General features: G+C 48.5%; 2 protein-coding genes across 10 annotated transcripts in view; one reads left to right on the top strand and one right to left on the bottom strand.

The window, feature by feature from the left end:
- The window catches only part of ZYX (zyxin), a 29,119-nt gene extending 26,348 nt beyond the window's left edge, over positions 1-2,771 (top strand). For all 8 annotated transcript variants that reach the window (XM_075438774.1, XM_075438781.1, XM_075438757.1 and 5 more), the window contains 5 exons: positions 9-150; positions 235-404; positions 560-738; positions 1,021-1,141; positions 1,561-2,771. In XM_075438774.1, the coding sequence (XP_075294889.1) occupies positions 9-150; positions 235-404; positions 560-738; positions 1,021-1,141; positions 1,561-1,671 (723 nt within the window). In that variant the 3' untranslated portion in view covers positions 1,672-2,771. The remainder of the gene's footprint in view (positions 1-8; positions 151-234; positions 405-559; positions 739-1,020; positions 1,142-1,560) is intronic.
- Positions 2,772-6,841: 4,070 nt separating this feature from the next.
- Positions 6,842-26,685, bottom strand: part of EPHA1 (EPH receptor A1) — a 37,530-nt gene continuing 17,686 nt past the window's right edge. For both annotated transcript variants that reach the window (XM_075438730.1, XM_075438738.1), the window contains exons 4-18: positions 24,981-25,371; positions 19,604-19,759; positions 18,356-18,688; positions 17,001-17,125; positions 16,736-16,895; positions 13,770-13,866; positions 12,934-12,989; positions 12,533-12,655; positions 12,244-12,429; positions 11,736-11,797; positions 11,130-11,339; positions 10,315-10,464; positions 9,434-9,627; positions 8,963-9,118; positions 6,842-8,096 (exon numbers count right to left, since the gene is read on the bottom strand). In XM_075438730.1, the coding sequence (XP_075294845.1) occupies positions 8,018-8,096; positions 8,963-9,118; positions 9,434-9,627; positions 10,315-10,464; positions 11,130-11,339; positions 11,736-11,797; positions 12,244-12,429; positions 12,533-12,655; positions 12,934-12,989; positions 13,770-13,866; positions 16,736-16,895; positions 17,001-17,125; positions 18,356-18,688; positions 19,604-19,759; positions 24,981-25,371 (2,478 nt within the window). In that variant the 3' untranslated portion in view covers positions 6,842-8,017. The remainder of the gene's footprint in view (positions 8,097-8,962; positions 9,119-9,433; positions 9,628-10,314; positions 10,465-11,129; positions 11,340-11,735; positions 11,798-12,243; positions 12,430-12,532; positions 12,656-12,933; positions 12,990-13,769; positions 13,867-16,735; positions 16,896-17,000; positions 17,126-18,355; positions 18,689-19,603; positions 19,760-24,980; positions 25,372-26,685) is intronic.

The following is a 26,685-nucleotide window of genomic DNA, read 5'->3' as shown; positions in this document are numbered from 1 at the left end:
TCCAACAGCATAGACCCACAGGCTCCAGCGCAGATCCACCTAGGGGAAATTCCTGTCTGACCATGAAGGAGGTAGAAGAGCTGGAGAAGCTGACCCAGAAACTAATGAAGGATATGGAGCACCCGCCCCCAGCAGAGGCTGCCACTTCTGGTGCGTTCCCTCAGCGAACAGCAGTAGGACTAAGACTGTGGTGGGTTTCTGTCTCTCCTAATCCCTTTCGTGTTCCGTTGACAGAGCTCTGTGGCTTCTGCCGGAAGCCCCTATCACGAACCCAGCCAGCTGTGAGGGCCCTGGACTGCCTCTTCCACGTGGAATGCTTCACCTGCTTCAAATGTGAGAAGCAGCTGCAGGGGCAACAGTTCTACAACGTGGATGAGAAGCCCTTCTGCGAGGACTGCTATGCTGTGAGTCATGGGGATGAATGCTGCTGGAGAGAGCTGCGCTTGCTGTGGTTGCTCTCTTGCTTTCCCTTCCTCCTTCCATCTTGCCTGTCTGTGGTGTGGCCTTGCAGGGGTGGGGGACTGGATTAATGTGTCTTATTTGTTTCCTTTGGGCTCAGGGGACCTTGGAAAAGTGCAGTGTCTGCAAACAGACCATCACAGACCGGATGCTGAAGGCCACTGGTAACTCGTACCATCCCCAGTGCTTCACCTGCGTGATGTGCCATACCCCTCTTGAGGGGGCCTCTTTTATTGTGGACCAGGCCAACCAGCCTCACTGTGTGGATGACTACCACAGGTATGGGGAGAGCGTGTGTATGTGCTGTCTGAAAGAAGGCCGATTTCCTCACACCTGTTTAATTCTGCTGCCATATGGGGTTGGGTTGCCCATGCGATCTGTTGGACATGAAGTTAAAAATGAGTCAGCGATGCACCTAGTAGCAATTAAGCTCTTTTCCCACCTAAACTTCTTTGTGACCTATTATCCCTCTGCTGCTAATATAATTGTACAAAAGTGAGAAACTTGCATTGAATTTCTCCACCGTGGTCATGGTCTCCTCTGTATCTTTGCGTGTTGCAGGAAGTACGCTCCACGCTGCTCAGTCTGTAGCGAGCCTATCATGCCAGAGCCTGGCAAGGATGAGACTGTGCGTGTGGTGGCATTGGAGAAAAATTTCCACATGAAATGTTACAAGTGTGAGGTAAGCCTGGTGGCCCCACTCCTCTCATCTCTCCCATTCACATCTGCCAGCAACTAGGCACCTTTGCCTATCCTGACCAAACACCAAGGTTGTTTTGAATGAATCTGGAGCATTTTTGAAGCAGGCTCAGAAAAAGATTAGACATTCACAGACCACAGGTCTACGAACAAGGACAGTGCAGGGCTGTAGTCTCTAACATCCTTAATAGAGCAGCTGTGTGTATTGGGGGAATATGCTGGGATCACAGAACAGGCTTACTCTTCACTCAAAATAGTATCTCCCATTAGCACCAGCTGAGACAGAGCAGTGGGCTGTGAGCCATTATCCTGACCCAGCAGGGCATTCCTTACATCCTCGAATGCGTTTTCCCTGCTGTTGGCTGTTATTGAGCTTCCTCCCTCTTTTCTTCCCCTGTTTAGGACTGTGGGAAGCCCTTGTCCATTGAAGCAGACGAGAATGGGTGCTTTCCACTGGATGGGCACGTGCTGTGTATTAAATGTCACGCCGCGCGTGCCACAACGGCTCGCTGAGGAGCTTGGAGTGGGCATACCCGCAAGACCCCTGCGCTCAATACTCTCCCCCTCCCCGCCATTGTTCTGTCCCTCTGCCTGACAAGGCACATTGCTACCAATGGAGACTATGCCAGCACGGCTCTTTGCTCACGTAGGATTCACTGCTCCTGGACTTCACACTGCACGCCCACCAAGAAAGAACCTCTTCTTCTGTAGCCGCTTCCTGGCCACAGCGTTTTCCGCGCTGGGGGCTGTGGTCAAGATGAGTGCACAAACTCTTCCCTCAAGACTCTGGAGGAGAAAGACCAGACCTCCACCACCGCCTGGTGGAAGTCGCAAGAACAACCTGGTGGCAGGTGCTGGGAAGGGCCGAGCGTTCTTCTCTTCCACAAAGACAAGAGCAATGATCTGACCTTCAAAGGTGGAAGCCTCCATCTCAGCACCATTTCTGTCATCGATTTTTTTTTTTTTTAATGTTTGTTTTCTTATGCCACCTCATTATCAGGATGTTTTCCCCTGCCACCTCCCTCATTCCTGGGTCAGAGTGTGAAAGCAGAACACGCTGGGAGTCTCTGTTATTGTTGCTGGAGAAAGCTAATCAACTACAGCTTTTCTGTCTCTAATGGATTTAACTGGCTAACCGTCTTGTCAATTCTTTTTTCCTTAGCCGGATTAAACTGGCAATATTTGGAATCCTACTCTGTTCCTGAGTTTGGAAACTTTTTTTTTAAAAAAAAATCTTTTTTCCTCCCCAAAATGAATCATCTCCCAGTGTGGTTTCTGGACAGCCAGGCTGGGCACCAGCGTAGCAAAGCAGTCCAAAGAATGCATGTTTACAAATAAAGACCGTCACAAGGACGGGCAGCACATGGTGAGGAGGTGCCTCGGTGCATGGATGAGGATTCAGCAGACTGAGGAAAGTCCCCATTCCAGTAAGGATTCTTTCACTGCTGTCAGTGAAAGCCGCAGTGTCGTTGCAACGTACTGTCTGGCTCTGAGTGTTACTGCACCGAGCCCCATTTCCTGGACTAGAAACTCTCAAACGGAGCAAAACTTTTGAATAACTACACTGTCCAACCACTGTTTGTGTTCAATAAAATGTGGGGTTTTTCCATTAACGTGTCTGGTGTATTTGTTCAACTACCCCTGAGGATTGCTATTTTAAGCAATAGAGAATGTATGTGTAGTTGCTGTTCCACCTAGCCTTCAGAGAGGGGGAGTCTGAAAACGGCCTTTCTCTCTCCACCTCCTGGTCTCCTTTTCAAACTGTTTGGATTCCTACTTTTCACCTTTCTGAATGAGTAGCTCTCATTTGAAACAGTGGAAGACTGCATTTCAGTACAGCAAGATTGTAGCCTGCTTGATGGTGTCACTGGGAGGCAAGCTACTACAACCCACTTGAGTCAATTTGCTTGCTTTGCCTTAACTACTGCTACTCAGAAAGTGTTTGTGCTTGAGGTTTTAAGCATTGCGCTGTCTTGGTCACTGCAGGTGAAACTCCTCTTTGTGGTAAGCATCGCTGCTTCTGTACTTCAAAGATGTGAAACCTACTCTTGTTCTCTTGCTAGTTTGGGGGGAATCTTTAATGACTCCATGCAAATTGATCTAGTAAAGCCTTGGAGGTTTGCTATAGGATGAGCGAAGAAGAAACATTGTACACTTGGTTTCTTTTCTAATCGGAGTTCTTGCTTGTTTGTAGGCATTGTTCTGAGTGGTTGTTTCTAGATTATGCCATCAAAAGGTCATGCCATAAACACTAAGGAGGACAGAGGAGAGAAACGGTGATGGGGAAGAGAAGGACTCTAACCTAGCTCCTCCCAGAGCTGTCGGAGGACTACAGCCATAGTGTCAGAGTGTGAAACCTGTCCCTCGGAGTCAAGGGGAAGGGCTCCCTGGCTCACCCTGCAGACTGAGGGGAGGTTAGTCCTGGGGTTGGAGGGGGGGAGCGTTCAGGGACTGTACAACGCTTGTTACAGGATGTGTAGGGCAGGATCTAAGGCAGGAAAAGGGAGTGAGCACGGAGACAAAGGGAAAAGGACACAGAAGGGGCTGGCTGCGTCTGCACAGTACACTTGTCTGGCCATGCTCTGTGTCATCAGTGCAGTCTGTCTTGTCTACTTACTAAAGGTTTTTCCTTTTTTTCTCTTTATTTTTTTGCCTTTTCCTGTGTGAAGGGACTCTGTTCAGTGCATGTGGAGGTCTAAGTACCAGCAACTGGAAATAGCCAAGTGGGTGCATATTGTATGCGTGTGTATGTCCATGTGTAACCACTACCAAAAATCAAGTCAGAGTAGCTGGGGAGTGAGTAGGGTAAGAGACTTCAGAGCCCTGAGGTGGCACGGCTGTGAATCTGGCCAGATGTTGGAAAGACCAGTCTGAGGAGCAGCTGCTGGAGCTCCCAGGAATTCCAAGCCAGCTGTTCTCAGATCTGGAAGTTAGCTACTGGTGACCCTAGACCAGCTACCAGAGACCCTTTTGCATCTGTGTGTGAGGTGACCGAGAGACCAGCGCATCCTGGGGCCAGCTGCTGGGTGGGGCCAATGTCTAAGGCTGATCACTGAAAGGCTCCCTTGTGCATGTGCATGCATGGGGGCTGTCTGAGTGCCCAGCGCTGGAGTGAGGCTGCAGGCCCCCAGGGCTCTGTCCTGGTGCCAGCAACTGAGGAGACCAGCTCAGGCTCAAGCTGGTGGATCCAGCTGCTGGCTACCTGGTCTTGGACACTAGAGGGATCCATAGTATTTATGTATATGTTTGCTGCTAACAGGTTCATCCTGATCAGCCAGAGAAGGGAGGAGGATCAGGCTGTTTGTGCTGTGCTTGCGTGACTGCTGTGTCTTCTGCCTCAGGCCAGTGATGTACAGTGTGTGTGCATATATATACATGCACATATTGTATATGTGTTGGGAATACATGCTCAGGCTTGCTGCTGGCTGTACCTGAGGACACGGAACTGAGCAGCCTCTTCACTACCAGGTCAGCTGATTCAGCAGCTCCTCACAGTTGAAGTTGGAAGGGACTTCCCTTGCTCAGAGGAGGTTGCTCAGCAATATACCCCATCAGTTTTTTAATACCTCCGAGGATGAGAACTTCGGAACCTCCCTGGGTAACCTGTTCCAGTGTTTAACAACTCTCACCATAAGTCTTTTTCTTACCTTCAGATGGAATTTATTGTATTTTGATGTGTTCTCAGTGCTGCTTCTCCTTTCACTGGATGCTGCTGAGGAGAGCCTGGTTCCCTCCCATCAGGTATTTATACACAGTGATAAAAGCCACCGAAACCTTCTCATCTCGAGGCTGAACATTCCCAGCTCTCTCAGTCAGCCTCTCCTCATGTCAGATGCTCTAGTCCCTTCAAAATCATAGTGGCCTTTCACTGGACTTGCTCCAGTAAATCCATGTCCTTCTTTGTACTGGGGAAGCCCAAAATTGGACACCGAGCTCCGGATGTCTGACCAATGCTGAGCAGAGGGGGGAAAAATTGCCTCCCTCCAGCTGCTGGCGATGCATTTGCTACTGCAGCCCAGATACTGTCGGCCTCCTTTGCTGCAGGGGCACATCACTGCCTCAAGTGCAACCTGCTGTTCACTGTGCTGTGCAAGTCCTCTTCTGCAAAGCTGCTTTCCAGACAGTCAGCACCCAGCGTGTACCAGTGCATGGGGCTATTCCTCCCCAGCTGCAGGGCTCTGCATTTTCTTTTCTTCAGCTTCACTGAGCCTCTCTCTTCACATTTCTCCTGCCTATTAATGTCCCTCTGAATAGCAGCACAACTGTCTGATGTACTAACCACTCCCAATTTTCTATCATCTGCAAGGATAGGCAAAAGTTTACATATGCATGACACAAGGCCCTAATCGTGTGTCAGCCTCATTGGGGCTTCTCTTCTAGCCTGGATATCTGTCATGTAACAACTTATTATTATTAGATAATAAATAATCTATACTTCATGTTAAAGACACCTATTACTAAGATTGATCTTGCTGATATACTAACGAGACTCACAGTAAGAGCTTATCTTGTCAGCTGTATCTCTTACTACAGTTCCAGTAACTTGAGTAGCTGAAGTACTCATGTGCTACGGGTCTTTGTATCTGCAGGTGGCCAAGGCGGCCAACGGCATCCTGGCTTGTATCAGGAACAGTGTGGCCAGCAGCAGTAGGAGAGTGACCGTGCCCCTGTACTCGGCACTGGTGAGGCCGCACCTCGAGCACTATGTTCAGCTTTGGGCCCCTCACTACAGGAAGGACATTGAGGTGCTGGAGCATGTCCAGAGAAGAGCAACAAGGCTGGTGAAGGGGCTAGAACACAAGTCTTACGAGGAGCAGCTGAGGGAACTGGGTTTGTTTAGTCTGGAGAAGAGGAGGCTGAGGAGAGACCTTATTGCTGTCTACAACTACCTGAAAGGAGGTTGTAGTGAGGCAGGTGTTGGTCTCTTCTCCCATGTAACCAGCGATAGGACAAGAGGCAATGGCCTCAGATTGTGTCAGGGGAGGTTTAGATTGGACATTAGGAAAAATTTATTTCCTGCAAGAGTGGTCAGGCATTGGAACAGGCTGCCCAGGGAGGTGGTGGAGTCACCACCTCTGGAGGTGTTAAAAAAAACCCGTGTAGATGTGGCACTTCAGGACATGGTTTAGCAGGCATGGTGGTGTTGGGGTTGACGGTTGGATTTGATGAGCTAAGGTCTTTTCCAACCTTAATGATTCTGTGATTCTCTGCTGCTTCTCCTGTTGAATAGAAACCACCCTTCTCGCTTTATGTTGCAGTTCTTTAGACCCCTGCTTCTTAACCCTTCTCTCATTTACGGTTAAGCAAGACCTTCCCAGGAGCAGGAATGTTAATTTATAGCCTTAAGAATTTGGAGCATTATGCAATTATGGAAGCACTGATGGCTATCTACAGCAAGTAACTGATTGCTGAAGGGCTAGCATTCACTTTCTTCACCAACCCAGACTTCGCTCAAGCTCTGAAAAACAAATCTTGAGGTGACCGTTTTTCCCAGGTAGGAGAAGGTCTTGGTAACATCGGGGCCGGGGAGGGGGGTGTCTCCCTGGACAGTCTATCCTGCAGTAGAAGGAAGTACTTCTCACATGTATTTCATCACACTACAGCAGTAGCTTCTAATACTTCTCATGGTTTATGGGCAAACACAGAAGCTGTGAAAAGATAGACTTGGCTAACTTATACAGCTATAACTGGGTTTAGAGAAAAAAATCTGAAGTGACCAGCTGCATATCTATCCTTTAATCCCCATGCAGCTGCATTTCCACATTCCATCTGCAGTTAAATGAACCAAGACCATTGGCTGAAACAACTAAACACAGATGTAAGGCCCCTGCTGGAACTCACCTGTGCTAAAGGTCGCAAACATATTAGAAATAAGTGAAAGAACTCCAACACAGCCTGCTCTGCCACAGGTTTATTTACAAAATACTATTTACAGTCTATAACTGTGTTGAGCTCTGATAAATAATGTTTCCTCCACAGAGAAGGAATAAGACAGACCACCTGCACATTTTTCTGTTACAAATACCCTATCCAGCTGAACAAGACTATTCTCTCTTTTTAAAAGGGGCAGAGAAAAATGGGTACTTAAAGGCTTTTCTGTGCATGGCACAAGTAAAGGTATTAAGCAGGTTGGAGAGATGGAAATCTCCCCACTGAATGGTGCACATGCAAAACAGCAACACACTGAGATTACATGATCACGCAAGCTGCAGCAGGGTGTGCTGCTACTCCCAGCTTCTCCTCCAAAAAACAAAGTACACTGTGGGTTGGTGTTTAAGGCAAGAATAGCTGAATTAAAAATGTAATCCTTACCAGGAGCCTTGTGGAAGTCTGAATAGTTCGTTCCTGTTGTAAAATAAGGAAGACAGAAGGCTGCTGAAGTGAGAAGGGATGTATGCCAGGGAGAAAACGTGCCCAATATCTACCTGTCTGTGTCCTTGTACATGTTCCCCAATGTCCCAGTCTATCTGAACCCTCATCTCCAACCTTAAAACACTGTCCACTGCCCACAGCCCATTTTGTATGTATCTTTACGTTTCCACGTGATGTACTGAGGGTCTGAAACTCCGGTATGTGGACTACAGGGATTACTTAGTGCCGAACAGAACGGACTGCAGAAGACAGGGCTGAGGACAGTGTCTAAGACCAGTGCTCTGAAACGTACTGATGGCTGCTGTAGAGCTAAAGCAAGGGGGAACAGAAATGAGAGCAGGTGGTGTTGCCTCATGAGCCTTTTCAGTTCTGGTTGGTTTGCTTTGCTTGTCCCAGTCATTCATTTGGAAGCAATTGCCATAGGAATGATTCCAAGTGATATCTGGTAAACATGGGCATTTGGCAAGCTTAAGAGAGCAACGACTGATCACTCCTTAAAGCCTTGGATGCTGCACAGGATCCTCTTCTGGTGGCCTGGAAGTGACACTCCCATCTGTTTCAAGTCCCTGAAGGAAGTGGGAAAAGAAAGGTAAACGTGACTTGCTGTTCCTGCTCCTTGGGGACTGGGATGTGGGTAAGGGCAGAAAGAGTTACCAAGCATTAGTTCAGAAAGCTTCCTTTCCCTCAGTGCCTCCTACTATGCCTACCTTTCCTACAGAGGGAAGAAACTTCTAGATGTTCCTGCCTTTCCCTGGCTACCCCTGCCCAGTCAGCTGGCTTCTCACACCTCATGGCTAGGCCTGTGCTCCCATTAAACCCGGACTGTGCCCATGTTAGCTTGTGACACAGGCCTTATCTCAGCCCTTTAGCAGGTCTGTCCCTGCTCATTTGTTTTATGTAACTAGCTGCCCTGGTTGGAGCTGGCTATACATCCCCAGCCCTACAACAGAACACAGCTGCGTTGGTAAAGCATCTGACCTGAGTCTTTCTAAAGAGCCCAGAAGGACTTCACTCTGTGCTAGAACCGCCTGGCTGATGTGCAGGGGAATATCACTAGCCCGTTTGGAGCTCAAGGCAAGAAAATTATCTTATAAAGTCCAACAAGGATAGGGAGATGGTCAGGTTAGAGAACTGTCTGCCGTCTATTCCTTCCCTTTGCTGTTTGTGTCTGATGTGAGTTCAGAGCAGCTCAGACCTCTGAAGAGCCTCGAGCATGGACAGTTAGGGAACTAGTCTCACAGGCTGGACTGATCCCAGCTCTTCTGGGCTGATTTTTCCCTTTTAGGTCAAGAAGTCCACTTCCATTTAACTATATAGAGAAGGATGGATGCCTTCCAAGTAAATATGAGTGCCTGGTCAGATAGGACAGGGACAGGCACAGCTATTTGTATCACAGCCTGGGGTGCCTTGTGGGAACTTAGCCTGCCCTTACTCAGCAGTGAGCTCCAGAATGGATTCCATGGTGTCCAGGCCAGCAGTGCGAAAGTTGGAGATGTAGCGCTTCATGCGAATGGATTCCAGCCACTCAGGGATGGATCGGTAGGGGATCCCATCAGATCCACTGCAGCTGGGGAGCCGGAGTGTCACCCTAAAGACAGATACAGCCCCCATTAGCCAGGCAACTACCTTAAATGGCCGGTACTATGAGATAGCAGTTAAACGGCGAGCACCCTCTGCCAGGGCTAGGACAACTTATCCGCTCTCTGCACAGTGAGGCCCGATTGCGCAGGCCAATGGCTATGCCCTCTGTCACTGTGAGAGACAGATGAGTACTACTTTCTGCCCACAGAGCATTCAAGGTGCCTTTTGCCAGCCTGCATTGCTAGCACGACCTTTCCTGCTGGAGACAGGGAGGTGAAAATCTCCCCGTTCAGCTCTCCTCCTCCAGCGACAGCCTGCTTACCTGGGATCAAAGTCTGCAACAGGCCGGAGCAGCTGGGGACTTGAGATGAAATGTTGCAGCTGCGCCCGAATTTCCTGAAAATGAGGCCTTCTTGTCCGCTCGTGCGACCAGCAGCTCTTCATGAGCTCATAGAGGATAGATGGGCAGTCCACAGGTGGGGGAAGCCGGTACCCATCCTCTAAGCTTTTCATCACCTGCAGAGAGGACATAGAGAAATCTGGACAAGAGCACAGAGTGCGAAAGAGGAGCCAGAGACCTCCGTGGGACTGAGAGCAGGCATTTCACCGTCTTGCACAGCATGCAGTCAGGGAGGGATTGAAGCAGATTACATATGTATGAAGCAGGGTTTGGGCAGTACAGCAAAGGATCAGGACAACTGAGGGATGCCAAAAAGTGGCATATGCATATACTTTCAAATCTTTTACTAGCTTAGCTCCCATTTGCCATTCAGGGCACGTGTTCATGAGAAGTGAGGACCAAATGATCCTTGCCCAGGCCCAGTGAGAAAAGGGGAACCATACTCTGAGGAATAATTTTAATATCGTGTGCTAACCTCACAGAGGTGCTGAACCTAGAATGAGTCCAGACATAATACTCGAGAGCCAGAGGAAGGAGAGAAAGAAACCAACAGAGAACACCTCCAGATCCAAAGGCCATGGCTGATATAACCAGTTTTTAACCTGCCTCATTGCTGTTAACACCAGAACACTTATTGCCCTTTACTTGGTTGCATTGATTTTTAGTAGGGAGGGACACAGAGCAGTTGTGTGCTCAAAACAACGTCAAGACCGCAGGCTGAGGGAGATCTACATGCCTTGTTTATTGGGCCTACATGCCTTGTTTATTTTTTAAAATCAGCACTTGAGGTCACTGTCTGTTACCTCTTGATTGGTCATGTTCCCATATGGCTTGTCACCAAATGATAGCACCTCCCACATGACAATTCCAAAGCTCCAGACATCACTGGCTGAGGTGAAGATCCGATGAGCGATGGCCTCTGGGGCTGTCCATCGGATGGGAATCTTACCACCCTGTGGAAAAGCAGAGACATAGTGTACCCAGCATGTATCGCTGAGTTGTATTTCTCCAGTGCTTTCATACAAGGAGCTTACAAAGTGTTTCAAAGTCTGGGCCCACTTCACTGGAAGTGACATGTAACCAGCTCTATGGAAATTTCTCAAAACATTCTTGCGAAGTGAATGAGTTTCAGCCCTCTGTTCAGTTGAATGCTGCACAAAACCACTGCTGTAGGAGTAAGAGCCTGACACCAGTCACAGCCCTACTTTGAATGACACCAGACATTAGAATCACCGGAACTTTATTTGAAAGGGACCTGTAGATGTCTCTAGTCCAAACTCCCGATCACAGCAGGGCTATCTTCAAAGCTAGATTTAGTTAATTGAATCCAAAAGATCAGACCTCTTATTTTGCTTCTCATTTTAAACCCACAGTCCCTCTGAATCTCTTAGCAAACAAAATCAGCGTGGACTCCAGACAGAAAAGTACCACCTTCTGAATCATCCACACTGTGACCTGCAGTTTTACTATGGGTTTTCCTCAGAGATTCTCCATCCAAATTGTCCTGTGGCCTGGTGTTTCCCATTGTGAAGAAATTCTGCCATTCTTACCTGGCAGAATCCAAATCCCCCTGAGACTACAGCTCATTTACAAGACTGAGAGACTGTTTTTGCATTACCTTGGTTTCATAGGTTCCCTCTGCATCATTCTCCAATATTCGGGAGAGACCAAAGTCAGACACTTTGCATTGAAGGCCACGTGTTACCAGGATGTTGCGAGCGGCCAGATCTCGGTGCACATAGTTGTACTCTGAAAGGTAGGTCATGCCAGAGGCTATCCCCTGCAGCATGCTCACAAGCTGCACAGGGCTAAATTTTTCCTCGTTCTCCTGCATGGAAGAAGAAGTGAGAGAAGATCCCGGTCAAGTGACATCAATCTCCTTGGTTTCTAGTTACTGGCCTTATCAACTTGTATAAGTGGGCATTGGTGAACAAGCAAAAAGGCAAAGCTGCAGCCCAAAGGACCCAACAGGTTCTCACTAAGAGACTGGTGGTGGTCTCCAGAGTCATCATTAGGCATCTGCACTTCAACTACCAAAGACGGCACTCTGGACACTAAGCAAACTGGATGGCATCAAGCTTCAGCTGCTGAGACTGAAAATGTTAGTGGGCAGAAAGTAAGTGGGTGTCTGGATCTTATTTCTAGTCTTCTTTTAGGGTCCTAAATCCAGGTCAAGTGCAAGCTCTGGCAGTACACAGGCTTATTACAGCTTGGAGTCTCTCACCCGGAGGAAGGTATCCAGCGCTCCATTCTCCATATACTCAGTGATGATCATCATTGGCCTCCCTTGAGGAAGACAAGAAGGTGTCAGCCTTTTTGCAGTTCTCCTACTCTTGCCTTTCAATGCTCTACACATCGCCCCAACAGAGAACCATATCCAACCCCAGCCAGCATCCCCACTCCACTGGCACAGTTGGCTGACCCTTCTCCTTAGACCTCCCTCAATGATTTTGTATTCCTCCTTGTGTCACAGATATAACCTTACAGCATCCCTTACACTGTCCCAACTTCCCATCCACTCACCAACCTAAGAAGACCTCTTCTAACACTGCCTCACGACTCTACGTGGAAATCCACACATCTCCTCCCTTCCTCATTCTCTGCCGCAGGCTAACATGACAATGCCTGTATTCTCCCGGCACAGCCTCTCTGACAGCATCCTCTCTAAGAAAGGCCTGAGAAATGTGCTGGTTTCTGCCCTCATTCCAGGACTCTCTCACACACACTCTTACTTTTGGTGACAACACCTTCCAGACGGACAATGTTTGGGTGATTGAATTGCCCCATAATTGTTGCTTCGCGGAGAAAGTTCCACCACTGTGAGTCTGAATATGTCGACTTCAGGGTCTTGATGGCAACCACGATGCGTTCTTTCCCTGGTAGCCGCAGGGACCCACGATAGACCTCCCCAAATTCCCCTGAGGACAAGAAGAGGCAAAAAGTCACAGATGAACTGAGCAATAGGCAGCAAAATAACAGTGTGGGGGAACTGAAAGATGGGGAGAGTGACAAGTAACTCACCCTCTCCAATCACATTCTCCATCGTAACACAAGAGACATCCAGTTCCTTAGTGAATTCCAGCACCCCTCTGCTGGGGTCATCATATGGTTGCAGGTCTACATAGGGCTTCAACCAGACTTTCTCTATGGATAAGGGAAACAAAAGAGAAAATTAACCTGTCAGCTCTTTGGACAAGCTTTGTAGGACAAAGCTACAGAAGCAGAGGTGAATCCATGGGATTCTGGCAATGGCAGTAAACAAATCTACCCAACATACATTGAAGACTAGAGCTGTTACTGGAAGACGAAAATTACATCAGAAAAACCATGCCAGTGTCTGATTTGAAACTACTGTTTCTCTTTGATTCCTTCCAACTCAATTCCAGGCTTCTCTCTGGTTCTACTACCCCTTTGAAGCTCACCTCGATCAAAGCCTGAAGTATTGTATTCTGGCCGTGCTTGTCTCCGACGAGCCTGCCTGGAACATAAGAAGCAGTCATGAAAATAAAATGGTTCGCAGACAGCAAAGAGAAAAGCAAGACATCCAGGGTGTCTGCCCTAGTTGGTCAGGGACAGAGCTCAGGGTAGCGCAGAGCAAAGTGGAACAAGGCACTGCATCTACTTGGTAGAGTACAGCTAGCAAGAAAATGTGATGCTTTGTTTACATTTAGAAATGGAGCTTTGTCTCCACACAGGTAGTTTTGTGCATCCTTCTGCTTGCTGAATTACAGATGAATTTCTATTTATTTTATGTATTCTGTACACTCTCAGTACAGTACCTCCTCTTCTTAAAACCAAACAACAGCAGCCTTATAGACACTTAGAAAGGAAGTAGTTTGTATCTGGGTACAGGACCACTAAAGTAACTATATATGGAGAATGGTTTTAAATTACTAGATACATGAATTGATCAGCAGCTATAGAAATGATTGTACCATAACAATATTTTTATTCATCTGTCACCATAACAGTAAGAAAGTGCTGGATTATAACAAAACTGAGAAATCACCACATTTTCCTCAGTCCTCACCAGCAAGTACTATCTTACAGCCATATCAATCCTTCCTATCCCACTAACTGAGATTACTTACTGAGACTCATTCCATCTAGCTGCAGCACACTGGTCTTACTCTTTCCTCTCTAACTAACCTCTACCTACCCAATATCCTGTGAGAAATCGGGGCCTCCCTCCCTTTCTCCCATAGCTCAGCTATTCCTACATCTACACCTTTTTTCAACAGCAAAAATCAACACTTACTTTCGCCGACAGATGAGAAGTCCCAGAAGCAGCCCAACAAATAGTAGGACTCCGAAGATAATAGAGACTATGACTCCACCAGACAGTGCTCCAGTGTCTGCAGAAACAAACACAAAGGCCATATCATTCAAAAGACCAAGAACTATTTGTCTGGAATGTAGCAACCAGCTTCTGCCAGCTAATGGTATTAGGTAAGCTATGGTCATGTGTCTTCCAGGCAGCAGAGCCACCAGATTTGAGTCCTATTGTACTGTTATTCATGTGCATGGAGCATCTTCTGGTGGGTATCTGGTTGACTCTTACCCACAGTCTTTGTCTTCTAGTTTAGTAATTTATCTCCATGCCTAATTTCTCACATAAACTCCATGACACTTTCAAAAACAAGGAACAGCAGTTCCTACCCTCCCACTCCTTTCCAACTCCTCTTTCAGATCAGACCCTTCTTCCTGATCAGCAGCTGATTTAGACTATGGCACAGCAAAGACACGATTTTCCCTAGCAATCTAACTTAACTCTCTTCTTGTTTATGAAATTAATTTCCCCCTCCCATTACATCAATATCTGGGGTTGGTCCTTTGCCTAATTACCTTGACAGAAGACACTGTCTGTTTAGGACTTTTGAAACAAGCAGGTACTGCCTTATGAACTTGCAGTTTAGCATCATATTCCTGCTTTCTCAACATTAAGTGTCAGGTGGTTTCATTTTGTGATTGGATAGCATTCAGATAGTGCTCACATAACACAGGTTGTCTTCTTCCACTCAGAATCTCAAGCTAAAGCCATCCATTTCCATACAATATATTTGAATACATGAGAGGAAATGCTAAATGACCTCTGGTGGTGAAGTATGTGTTTTTAAACTTAATTTCCCATAATTTCAAAAACTATTTAAAAAGATTAAAAATACACTAATGAAAAGTGTTCATATCCATATCTAATGAGAAACTACATTTTTTAATATTTTGCCTAAAGAGATTTAGGAAAACATCCAAAAGAAAGAAAATTCCCAAAGGAATTGTTTCAATAAATGAGCACATCTTAAAGCAAGGAACAGCTTGTGTGACACAGACAACTTGTGTCTGGAAGTGTTTCCTAACGTCTAGTCCAATGGCCAGCATCCGTAAAGCCTAATTAACACTTGTTAATCTTGCTCAATTTGATGCTGACTCATCTCACTAAAATTATTAAAAATCACCAGCTTAGTTAAGCAGGAATCAAGAGGCAGAGCTAATGTTCTTTTTTTTTTTGTTAAAATCAAAAAGTCAAGATTTGGAAGGTGAAATAGTATCTTTTATTAATAAAATGGACAGGCTTTTAGGTACACAGCACTTCTGCAGGAAATTAAGGGATCTAAATTCTCAAACTCAGATTTTAAAAAATTGCCTCTCCCTGCAAAGCTTGTTCCACTAATATCCCTAGACCATTACAGCTAAACAATGCTTCCGGTATTATCAAAGAAGAACTCCCACCAACTGAAACCTTCCTGGAACTTCTTTTTAAACCTTTTCATATTCAAAATACCTTTGTTTTGGCATGATGAGATGATCAATTCTTATTTTAAAAAAAGCATAAACTTCATGAAAATATTTTATGACATGTCCTTTTATAATCAAAACCATCTAATCTTTCAACTATATTCCAATCATGGTATCACAACTCCTTATCAGCTTTTACACAGTTAACTATTTAGTAACATTCATTAAGGTATGCCTTTGCTTTCTTCCATGTCCTTATTTTGTTACAATAAATCTAGCCTTTCAAAGGCATTTCAATTGATGTATTTCTAAAACTATCCATAGAGTCAATAGGAGGATCTGTGAATGTGTGGAATGAAGAGAGAGCAAACTCCATTACAGAAAATTTTTGATCAATGGGAAGTCTCTGGTGAACCAAGGGAAGCAGGAGGTTGGGTGTGAGGCGTGTAGGAGGTGTTCTTTGGCACAGGAGAAAGGCCTGCCTAGCGGCCTCCACAGCTTGGCCTTTGACACTTCATGCTTTGGTGAAGAACTTTTTTCAGTGGCATATACCATCTCTTTGGGCAGAGTTACATTCAGGGGCTGGACTACATACAGTGGAAATGATAAAGCTGGAAAAAATAGTGGCGAGGTCCTTCAAGTAACTGTCAAGGAAAAGGAGGCACATGCCAATCATTTTGCTAACATTCTTCAACCTGAAGAAGAGAAGGCTGAGAGGGGACCTTATAAATGCCTACAAATATCTGAAGGGTAGGTGTCAGGAGGATGGGGCCAAGCTCTTTTCAGTGGTGCCCAGTGACAGGACAAGGGGCAATGGGCACAAACTGAGGCACAGGAAGTTCCGTCTGAACATGAGGAAGAACTTCTTCCCTCTGAGGGTGACGGAGCACTGGAACAGGCTGCCCAGGGAGGTAGTGGAGTCTCCTTCTCTGGAGATATTCAAGACCCGCCTGGACAAGGTCCTGTGCAGCCTACTGTAGGTGACCCTGCTTCGGCAGGGGGGTTGGACTAGATGACCCACAGAGGTCCCTTCCAACCCCTACTATTCTGTGATTGTGATTCTGTGATTCTGTGATTCAAACTTGGAAACATTAGCCTGAATCAAAATGTCTTTCAGGAGAACTAGATGAAGAGCTGATAAGTAATTTGCCAGTAGAAGACACAAACCTCAGACTGATCAGTTCTGAAGGGGAAAGTACAAGTGGGTTTTATATGACAGCAAGGAAACAGGATAAATGTCTCCTTGTTCCCTGCTCATGGCAGGGGTGTTGGAACCAGATGACCTTTAAGGTCCTTTTCAACACAAGCCATTCTATGATTCTACATTTTCACAAAGCAACAGGCTTGGCCCTGGCGACAACGAACTTGAGAGTGGGGTGCCTGTGCCATACAGCTCATAGAACACAAAAAGAGATCCATGTACCATGTGAATATACGATCTGATAAAGAAGTTAGTTTCTCCGAAATGAGATACCAGTGGTTGTCCCTTACCTGGTGGAAGGGTGCGAAATTCCTGCTCCGGGGAGTAGGGCCCAGGCCCAAGGGGCGTGATGGATCTCACACGAAGCAGGTAGGCTGTGTCTGGCTGCAGGTCTGTCAGAGTGACATTTGGCTCAAGAAGGTGCTTCACTGTGTAGCGTGCCTCTTCTCCCTGCAGAAATCAAACAGGGTCAAGTAACAAATACAAGTTGAAGAAAGAGGATGCTTCCACCGCGATAGGGGGCAAAAGGGGGAAGAACAAATACGGCAAGCTCACCTTCTCAAAGAACATGACCTCATACTCCACCGAGGTCCGGCTGCGCTGCCGTGGAGCAAGCCAAGAAACAGAAAGACTACTGTCATCTCTTTGTGTCAGGATAAACTGGGATACTGTCACCGGAGCTGCAGGGCAGAGAACAGAGAATATCAGGAACAACAAACACTATGGAGCCTAGGCCCTCTCTGCACCAGGAGCTCTGTCTTTCCTCCTCTGGTCATACCATGCAACTGGAACTGACTGTCATTGCCTCTGCCATTCCCTCATCGTCTTCTTCTGTGGTGAAAGGGAAATGAGGTCTCTGGTTGTAATTAATTGCTTTCTGTGAATAGTATGCTTCTACCCCAACAGTAGAAGCATAACTTTGGCCCTCAAAACAAAATCAGTGTTCCAGTAAATTACATTTAATCCAGCACTGCACTGAAAGTGTTTGATTTGAAATAAAAATGATTTTATGCTCTTACAGCAGCAGTAACACAACTATCCTATGAGATTTGTGAATGCAGCTCCATTTCATAGGGCTACAGTGAAATTCAATGCTCAAAATCTCTCAGCTGGCTTCAATGAATGTTGTTCATGAACAAAATGATAATTCTCAACAGTCCACAAGGACTGGAGGGTCAAACCTGCTTTTCTTCTTGTCCTTCATCGTCACCAGGAAGTGAAGAGGTGACCCAGAAGTAGCTCTGCTTTTCTAGCTCAGAGTTGTGCTGCTCCGGCACAGCATCAGGAGGAAAAGTTGTATTTTGTCACTAAATCAGAACTTGTGGAAAACAGCAAGGGCTACTAAGCATTGCAATGTCACTTTTCTATCATCACATTTCACACCACTCTAGAAAGTATTCACAGGACAGCCAAACTAGCCAGCTTGAACTTAAACTTCAGAAATGTGTCAAGAACTTGCATGTTTTTAGCATCCTCATTACTCCATGCTTTCAAAGCTTTTTTTTTTCAGTTACAGTGGGGTTTCTGTTGTGTTTGGTCGGATTTTTTGCAATATCCAAGTCACGGAAAATATTTCATGCCACAGTCTCTGTTCTTCCTGTCACACAGGTAAGAACACTGAGGCCGGACTACACTAGTGTATGACAGGGAGGGATTTATCCTCCTCGTCTCTCTTAAGTCCTTGGTGGATTCATAGCTCTTGGTGAGTAATGATTACTGCTGCTTTGACTTGCAAGGTATATGACCGATGGACTTTACATGCCAGAGGCAGAGGTACCTTAGAGTCCTTATCATACCATACCAACACATGTGGCAGACAGAAGGAAAAGACAGAGAAAGCTTAAACATTCACAGAGATTCCTCTTCATTCCTGCTCATAGGGAAAAGAACTTCTTTCAGCTGCTGCTTACCTGCATGTCCAACTGTGACCCAGACAGCTGGAGCAGTTCTCTGTGGAGCAGGTCCCATTCCTGAGACACCATTTTGGGCTTCCACAGCAAATGTGTAGTTGGTGTAAGCTTCTAGGCCGTCCACATCCACAGCAGGTTTAGTGAGACCAGAAGCACTGGGGGAGAACACCACACCCGCCTCACATGGCTCACATGACAAGAAATGGCAGCGCTGGCAGAAGACTGTGTAAGTCAGGTCCTTTCGCCCACCATGGTCGCTGGGTGGCTGCCACCACAGACTCAGCTGCGTGCCAATAAGTGAGAAGCTGACATTGCGGGGAGCTGAAGGGGGGCCTACAAGAAGCATGAAAGAAAGTATTAGATCCAGTTGTTCACACCCAAAGTACTGTGGCAGTTTCCCATCTGCTGATGCATTTTGAACAGAGCCCTCTGTCCCCCCAGCCTCTCTCTCTCTGTACTCTCGTCCCCATTTCCCAATGTTTTGTTTCCTCCCATCTCCTTGTTCATAGAATCACAGATTTATTTGGACTGTAAGGGATTTTAAAGATCATCTAGTCCAACCCCACTGCCGTGGGCAGGGACAGCTTTCACTAGACCAGGTTGCTCAAAGCCCTGTCCAACCTGACCTTGAACACTTCCAAACACAGGCATCCACAACTTCTCTGGGCAACATGCTCCAGTGTCTCACCACCCTCATCGTAAAAAATGTTTTCCGTATGTCCCATGTAAATATGCCCTCTTTCAGTTTATAACCATTGCCCCTTGTCCTGTCACTACAGGCCCTGGTAAAAAGTCTTTCTCCATCTTTCTTGTAGGCCCCCTTTAAGTATTGAAAGGCTGCAATAAGGTCTCCCCACAGCCTTCTCTTCTCCAGGCTGAACAACCCCAACTCTGTCAGCCTGTCCTCACAGGAAAGGTGTTCCATCCCTCTGATAATTTTTGTGGCCTCTTCTGGACTCACTCTAACAGGTCCATGTCTCTCTTGTACTGGGGAGCCCAGAGCTGGACGCAGGACTCCAGGGGGGGTCTCAGCAGAGCGAAGCAGAGGGGCAGAATCCCCTCCCTCCACCTGCTGGCCACGCTGCTTTTGACACAGCCCAGGATACGGTTGGCCTTCTGGGTTGCGAGCGCACATGGCCAACTCATGTGCAATTTTTTGCCCACCAGTTCCTCTTTGTAGGGCTGCTCTCAATAAGTTCATCTCTCAGTCTGTATAGACATTGTTCTTTCTTTCTATCCACAACTCACGGGTGCAAGCAATGTTCTGGCCCTCCGAAGGTGCTCGGTAGAAGCCTGCGTTGCAGGAACAAGACGTAGCCCCTGACTCATGGGACAAGCTGTTGGGGGGGCACTTCAGGCAGTGTTTAGTCTCCAGAGAGTGACGGTAGAATCCTCGCTGGCAGGCTGTGAAGAAATAAAGTCACCACAAGGTCAACAACAAACCAAGATCAACAAGAAACCACCTGCCGGTTTTGTTCAGCTTCTTGAACACCCCTTTATCTCCTTGCTTTTCTTCCATTTTCTTAGCTCACAGAAATATTTAGGTTGGAAGGGACCCCTGGAGGTCACCTAGACCAATTGTCTTCTCAGAGCTGATAGGAGATGCAAACTCAAGGTAGGATCAAAGTTATGATAGGACTCGTAGACTGAAGAAGGGGGATCTCATTCCTCATGGATGTTGTATGAAAACAAAAGCTGGTCAGCCTCAGAGACTTCTTTAACACAAACATCAACTGGTCCCCACTTTGCCCCTCAAGCTTTCCACACCATAAACAAGAGCTGTAAACACTAGTTCCAAGCCCTTGTACTCCTCAGAGTCCTCTACTTGCTGTCTTCACATGGGATAGCCAGTGGGCTTTTTAGCAGAAGCATCTTTTCTGATTTGAAGTGTTGTACCAGAGCATCATGTAGCAGGGCCTTGGGGAATATATAGACAGCTATCAGTTCACCTAACAGCATTGAGTGCAAATGGCTATGGAGCCAACACAGACTGCAAGAGAATAGGTGCCACACGCTTTCTACCTCCAGTCCTACAAAAAAGAGCATCCACATCTTTCTGTAAGTATAACATCTGACACTCTGGGTTTGCTGCATTACTATTAGCTTGATCTACAGGAGCACTGGTCCGTCTACCAGTTGTTATCTCAAGGTTGACGCTTCATCTCTATAGGTGTGTAGCGAGGAGAAAACCAGTGAGGGAGGCTGAAGTAATCTGTAAATTCAATCGTTTACCAGCCTGTGCTAAATGAATCCAGCACATGTTCTTGAACTACAGAAACAACCAACCTACTACTAATCAGATAGTTGAGGAATGCATATACTGATTTTCTGCCACAGCTATCACCTTGCATTTAACTTGAGCATTGAGGGAATGACCCTTTTCGTATGGCACTATAAAAGCAACAATGTGTAATCCCTCAGGAGATCCCAAAGGTGAACACCTCAGAGCCATCTGCTCAGGAGCCTGACACAAGTGGCTTACTGTGGAGCACAGCACCGGAAACAATCCTTTACCCAGAAGACAAACACCAATCCAGCCATTCCTACTATGGGACACAGAGGAACACCTGAGGGACCTAAAAATATTTCCACTAACAAAGGCCAAACAATACTCCTCACCATCAGCCTCAGGAAGAGTCATTATCCTCACTGTACATTGAGATCTCTCTCTAGATTGTCATCAGAGAAGTGGCTTCACCTTGTTCCTGCTGGTCCCCCTTCTTGCCCTGGGACGGCAGGCAGGCTGTCCCATTAACATCAGATGGTGTCAGCTGGCCTACCAGTCGCACAGTAACACCATCACGCAACCATTTGGGGATACAACGACAGCAGACAGGCCAAAAGGATCGGTGGCAGTTAAGCCCAAAAAGCGCAGAAAGGAGATACAAGCACAAGCAGCAGGGGCAACCAGCACCTTCCCATTCTGGGAAACAATGAAACCACTCAGGAACGAGTCTATCCTTCTGGGCTACAATCACACAACTGTGTGCTCAGCGACCCCAAAGGCTGCTGAAAGAATTAAGAGGCTCAAGCATTGATTGCCACCAGCCCAAAGGCATTCCATTTAGTATTCAGGATCAAATCATCTCCTTCAGAAATAGGTAAGAAGGAGAAAAGTTACTTTGACCTCTAGGCTGCTCACGAGTGAGAGCATTTCTACACGCTCCTGCCATTTTGCTCCAGCATCAGATTTCAGGATTCCTGACACTGGATCAGTTTGGGTCAGGAAAGCTTCGACGTCAACATGAGAAACAAACCAAGTGCAGGACCACAGGCTCATCTAACAACACAGAAGTTCCAACGTTCCCTGGACAGTACTACCTGCCATAAACCTGGGGTGACATAGACCCTGTTATGATCGGGCTGAGACAGTCAGCAAGTAAATCAGGGAAATCTGGGTTTGGGGACCTTTGCAAAAGCAGTCAGCTCTGACCCCAAGAGAGCCCCTGTTTCCAGCCCCGAGCTGCGGAGCTGCTCCAGCCCCCAGCCCACCCCGCTTCGCTCACGGGTGGTGCCGAGGCCCTTCTTGCGGGAGAGCTGCCTTGCGGGGGGGACACGGCGCGCCTCGCCTCGCCGGGACAGGGAGCGCGGAGAGAGGACTGCGCGGAGGACACCCCAGCGAGGGGACAAACCCCGCAGGTTACCGGGCAGGCACCGACCGGCGAGACCGGCTCACGTCGCCCCAGGCCGCGCCTACACCGGCGAACCCAGGGAGGCAGGAGGTGCGGGCGGGGGCGGAGGCACCCAGCTGCCGGCGCGGCCCCGGGCCCGCTGGGAGGGACGGGGCGCAGCGCGGGGGCAGCTCGGGCCACGCAAGCCCCGACCGGCGCCCCGGGAGCGGCCCCGCACAGCCCAGCCCCGCGGCCGAGGAGCGGCCCCGGCGCCTCGGGACGGAGCCCCCGGCCGCGGCAACGCGGCCCCGCTCACCCGCCGCGCCGGCAGGCGGCCGCACAGCACCGGCGAGCGGTCTGCGGGCACCGGGCGCGGAGGCGGCAGCGCCGGGCGGGGCCAGGCCCCGCCCCGGAGGCGGTGCGAAGCCTCCCGCGGAGCGCCCGGCCGGTCCGGGGGCGGCAGAGGCCGGCGGGCCGCGGCCCGGCTCTGCCGCACGGGGTGGGGGGGGGTGGTGGAGGCGCTGCCCGGCGGGCCGGGGAGCCCGGCTCCCACCGCTGCCTGCGTCGCTCCCCCGGACGCCTCGGGCTCCCTCAGCGGCGGAGCGGCTGCTCTCGGCTCCCCGGGAGCGAAGCCAGCAGTCCCGGCTCCCGCCCAGCCCCTCTGGCCGCCGGCACCTGGTTTCCCCGGCCCTCGGGCACCCGCCGCGGGCGACAAGGTGGGAAAAACAGGCCTGGGAAAGGGCCCGCTCAGGCCTGCTCGCCAGGCACCACAGGGCGGAGACGATGGCCGGGGCCCTCGCTCCCTTCGCTCCTTATTCCTGCGGGCGCTCGCCTGGAGGTCTGGGGGGAACCCACCTTGCCCAGCGCCCTGCAGAGCCCAGCGAGGAACCAGAACGCAGACTGGGGGCACAGCCAGCCTTTGCACTCACGGGAAATCACATACTCGAGCGAGTTAAATCATGGAGCTCTGGGTTTATCGGCAGCAAAGTCTGCAATGCCGTGAGGGACTGAGACGTAACACTCTGGGAAGGCACAGCTTTTCCTGGATCATGGTGTGGCTGAGCCATTAAGTACCCAGCAGAGCTTTGTACATAGAAGCATTAAGGTTGGAAAAGACCTCTGAGATCCAGTCCAAACGTCAACCCATCACCACCATGCCTGCTAAACCGCGTCCTGATGTGCCACATGTACACGTTTTTTTAACACCTCCAGGTATGGTGACTCCACCACTTCCCTGGGCAGCCTGTTCCAATGCTTCACCGCTGTCAGTAAAGAAATTTTTCCTAATATCCAATCTAAACCTCCCCTGACACAACTTGAGGCCATTTCCTCTCGTGGGTTACTCAGGAATTCACCGAGGAGCTGAGTGAAATAGCTCAGAAACTCAACATCTGGCTCTCTTATGTCCTGTCCTGTAACAGAGGTCAGGTTCTCCTCCCCATTACAAGGCAAGGGTTGTAGTTCAGCCTTCCTTTTTTTCTGTAACTACTTAAGGAAAAACTCAGAACCAGAAGATAGTGCCTGAAGGTCTCTTTCCTCCATCCTGTCCCCCTTTTCATGTTTGAAGTCCTTGGTCTGCTGAAGATAAAAGCAGCAGTTCTCACCTCAGTCTTTATCCTGACCTGGATTGTTCCAAGTCCTTTGCACAACACCTCCTGGTCTTTTCTGTAGAGGGCAAGGACCCCAAGATATCCTCAGCAGGCAACCTACATTCACCTTCTCCTCTGATCCTCCAATAAGACACTGCTCTGGGCATGAAGTGCCTCTCCTTCCTCCTGCTAGGTTCTCCCCTCTTCCCTTCCTCTCCTTGGAGACCTCCCCAGTCCCTACTGATCCTACAAAAGACACTTTTGGCTGCAGCTGAACTTGGGCGGAGTGGGATAAAAGCACAGATGTAGAATGAACCTGTGCTGTGATAGCAGTCAGGGCCTGTCCAGACATGACAGCTTCCCTGTCCCTTCCCAAGGGAGTGCTCTCAGGAGGGCGGGGAGAGCTCTGTAGCACCTAAGTGGAAAAACTGGCTGGGCTGTGCGAGGAGAGGGGATTGCTGGAGTAGGGCAAGGATCTTGTGCTTCAACCTTCACCAGCTCCCCAAGCGAAATGAGCAGCAGGCAGTGGGGATTCATAGGGGCACCAGATCCTTGCAGCGGAGCAAAGGCAGAACAAAGCAGAGAGACAGGGCACCCTGCTGACCCCGAGAGCAGAGCATGAACTCCTTTTACTATATGCCTTGTGCCATACGGCTCTGACAACAAGAGCAGAGATGAGCTATCTTTTACCTCCCTCTCTGCAGTAATATGTATCCCCCAAAACATCACACAAGCCCCCTTCCCTGACAAACACACAAAGTTGCCCTAAGAAGCTGCATCTTGTGGCAAAGGGAGAGCCCTGCACTGCTTGCTCCAACAGCCCTGACTCGCTCTGTTGCTCCAGTACCCCGGTGACTCCTACGCTTGCTAAATTGCTTGTCCTCAGAAATGAGCCAGGCACTGACGGTGTTGTGCAATATGCTTTGCACGGTTTCCCGTGGCAGAAGAGCTATCCCAGTCCAAGCAGAAGCGGACACAGAGGAGAAACGTGCCTCCCTCCAGCTCTCAGCTTTCTAGTCATGGGACAAATACACTGTTCCATGCATCTGACCCATCTGCCGTGAGAGAACAAGGCTGCCATTTAAGGGTTGGGAACCAGTTGTGGAGTGAGTCAGTGTCAATCACACAGTTACAGCTCGCAGAAACTAGCTCCAGAGTTGAAGGCTCCTGGATGAAACCCAAGAGGGAGTGGACAGGTGTGTGCAGGTCTTACACCTGACACATGAGGAGAAAAATCACAATTGAAAAAGAGAAGCTAAAGAGGGGAGGAAAGTTATAAGAATCACTTGGTAGGCACACAGGGCAGGCAAGAGAGGCAGACCACGCTAACTCCCCTGATCTCACTTTATGCTTACAGATGCTCCGATCTCTAGCTCCCTGGAACCTCTCCAATGGCCTACAGCCAGTGTTTGTCTGCATACTCACCTACGCAGCTCCCATCGACTTCCTCAAAGCCCACCACACAAAGGCATCGGCCCATCGGTACCAGCCACTCCCCGTCAGTGCTGCAGTGCATCCTCGGGGGAGACCCCACTTCTTCAGCTGCGTGCTTCACGCAGACCCCAGGCACTTCTGTCAGCCCCTCTGAACCTGCCAGCGTCTCTGGAAAATGGGCCAGGCCCCTCACCGCCTCCGGGCAAGTCTTGTAATACACTCGGACAGACACCATCGCTACGCAAGCCCCAGAGTTCTGGAAAGCCAAGTAGAAACCCCGGCGAGTCAGCCTCCCGATGGGGCACACTTCTGTGTTTAGCTGCATGGCACCTGATTCGATGTCTCTGCTTGTGAAACTTCGATCTGCTGCCACAGTGTTGAGCTAAACAAAAGAGAAAAAGACAACAGTGTTAAAATCTGAGCAGGCAGCAGCAGCTGAGATACCCGTGCCTCTCAAACTTCTTTTATGCTAAGGCCTGTACGGTCAACTGTTTCTAATGCTAGTGCACTGCATGCTTTCTTTGCCCGTGGAAGAAGCGTTAACAACAGGGTCCACATCCTTTTTTGCCTCCATACTTTCCACCACCTCCTTTCAACCCCTTTACAGTGGTTCACTGGTCTTATACAGCACCCTGTGTTCTGGGTCTCTGATCTCAGAGGTCTTTTGCAACTGCCCCTAAAGGAGCAAATCTCTTCTGTGACATTTTTCTTAGTTTGCAAATTGTATGCGGTAAAATCACAACAGCGTTTAGAGGGGTGTCTTTAAATTGACCAGCGAATTGCAGCTACCTGTTTTTAGGCTGTACTTCATGCAGATCAGATCTTCTACTGCAAGGTGCTTCTCATGCAGCGCCCAACATATTTCAGCACTGCAGATACTTAAATGAAAAATGCTCCCATTCTCTCACATTCCCACTGCCTCCAAACAAAGGAATGAGAGAGATGCGTTCAATGCTTGGGCAAATGGCAAAGGCCTTCACGACATCATGTGATATGGAAGAGCTGGATCGCAGGTGGGGTGGCCTCTCTTCCTTGAGAGCCTGACGGTGGGGTGGCCTTTATTCTCGGAGAGAGGGCCTGCCAACTGATCCTCTCCACCACAGGGCCCTCCCCATTACGTGACACCACCTGCTCTGTGAAGCTGGATGGCAGATGAAAGGATCTGCACAGCAGCTGCATCTGGCAGTGGGATCCTAAGGCAGCTGCAGGAGTTGGGGAGGTATTGCACAAATTCACCTGGTAGGTCCCAGCTGCAGGGGAGGTGGAGGAGCACTGGGGAGGGAGAGGAATCTGTTACCAGAGTCCTGCTCTGCCTATGGTGGCCTCTACTGTTCTTTGTTTCCATCACATTATTTAAACTGCAGAGGAAAGGGCAGTCAAATAATTTAGGTTGTGGCTTCTTTTAGGACAAAACTGGGTTATAGAAGTTCCTTTACAAAGAATCTGAAGCTCCCTGTTCTGCAATTCAGATGTTTCCACGGCAAGAGGACACTATGTTGGGGGAAACAGCAGTTGAAATATAGCGGTGCTAAATGCTTTCACACAAGGGAGAGTTTCATTATAGCAAGCTATCACCTCCAGTTTTAGAGAAAAAAAACAAAAAAAGACCCTGTATCTCATAACATTCGGAGTAATTGATCAGGAGCCCAGAGACTGGAACTGGATTCTGTTCTTCATATGGTCTAATCTTGCTTTG

Source organism: Opisthocomus hoazin, chromosome 1 (assembly GCF_030867145.1).
Source record: "Opisthocomus hoazin isolate bOpiHoa1 chromosome 1, bOpiHoa1.hap1, whole genome shotgun sequence".
NCBI classification, from domain to species: domain Eukaryota; kingdom Metazoa; phylum Chordata; class Aves; order Opisthocomiformes; family Opisthocomidae; genus Opisthocomus; species Opisthocomus hoazin.
The sequence above is the reverse complement of the archived record's forward strand: the minus strand, read 5'-3'. Positions and strand labels throughout refer to the sequence as shown.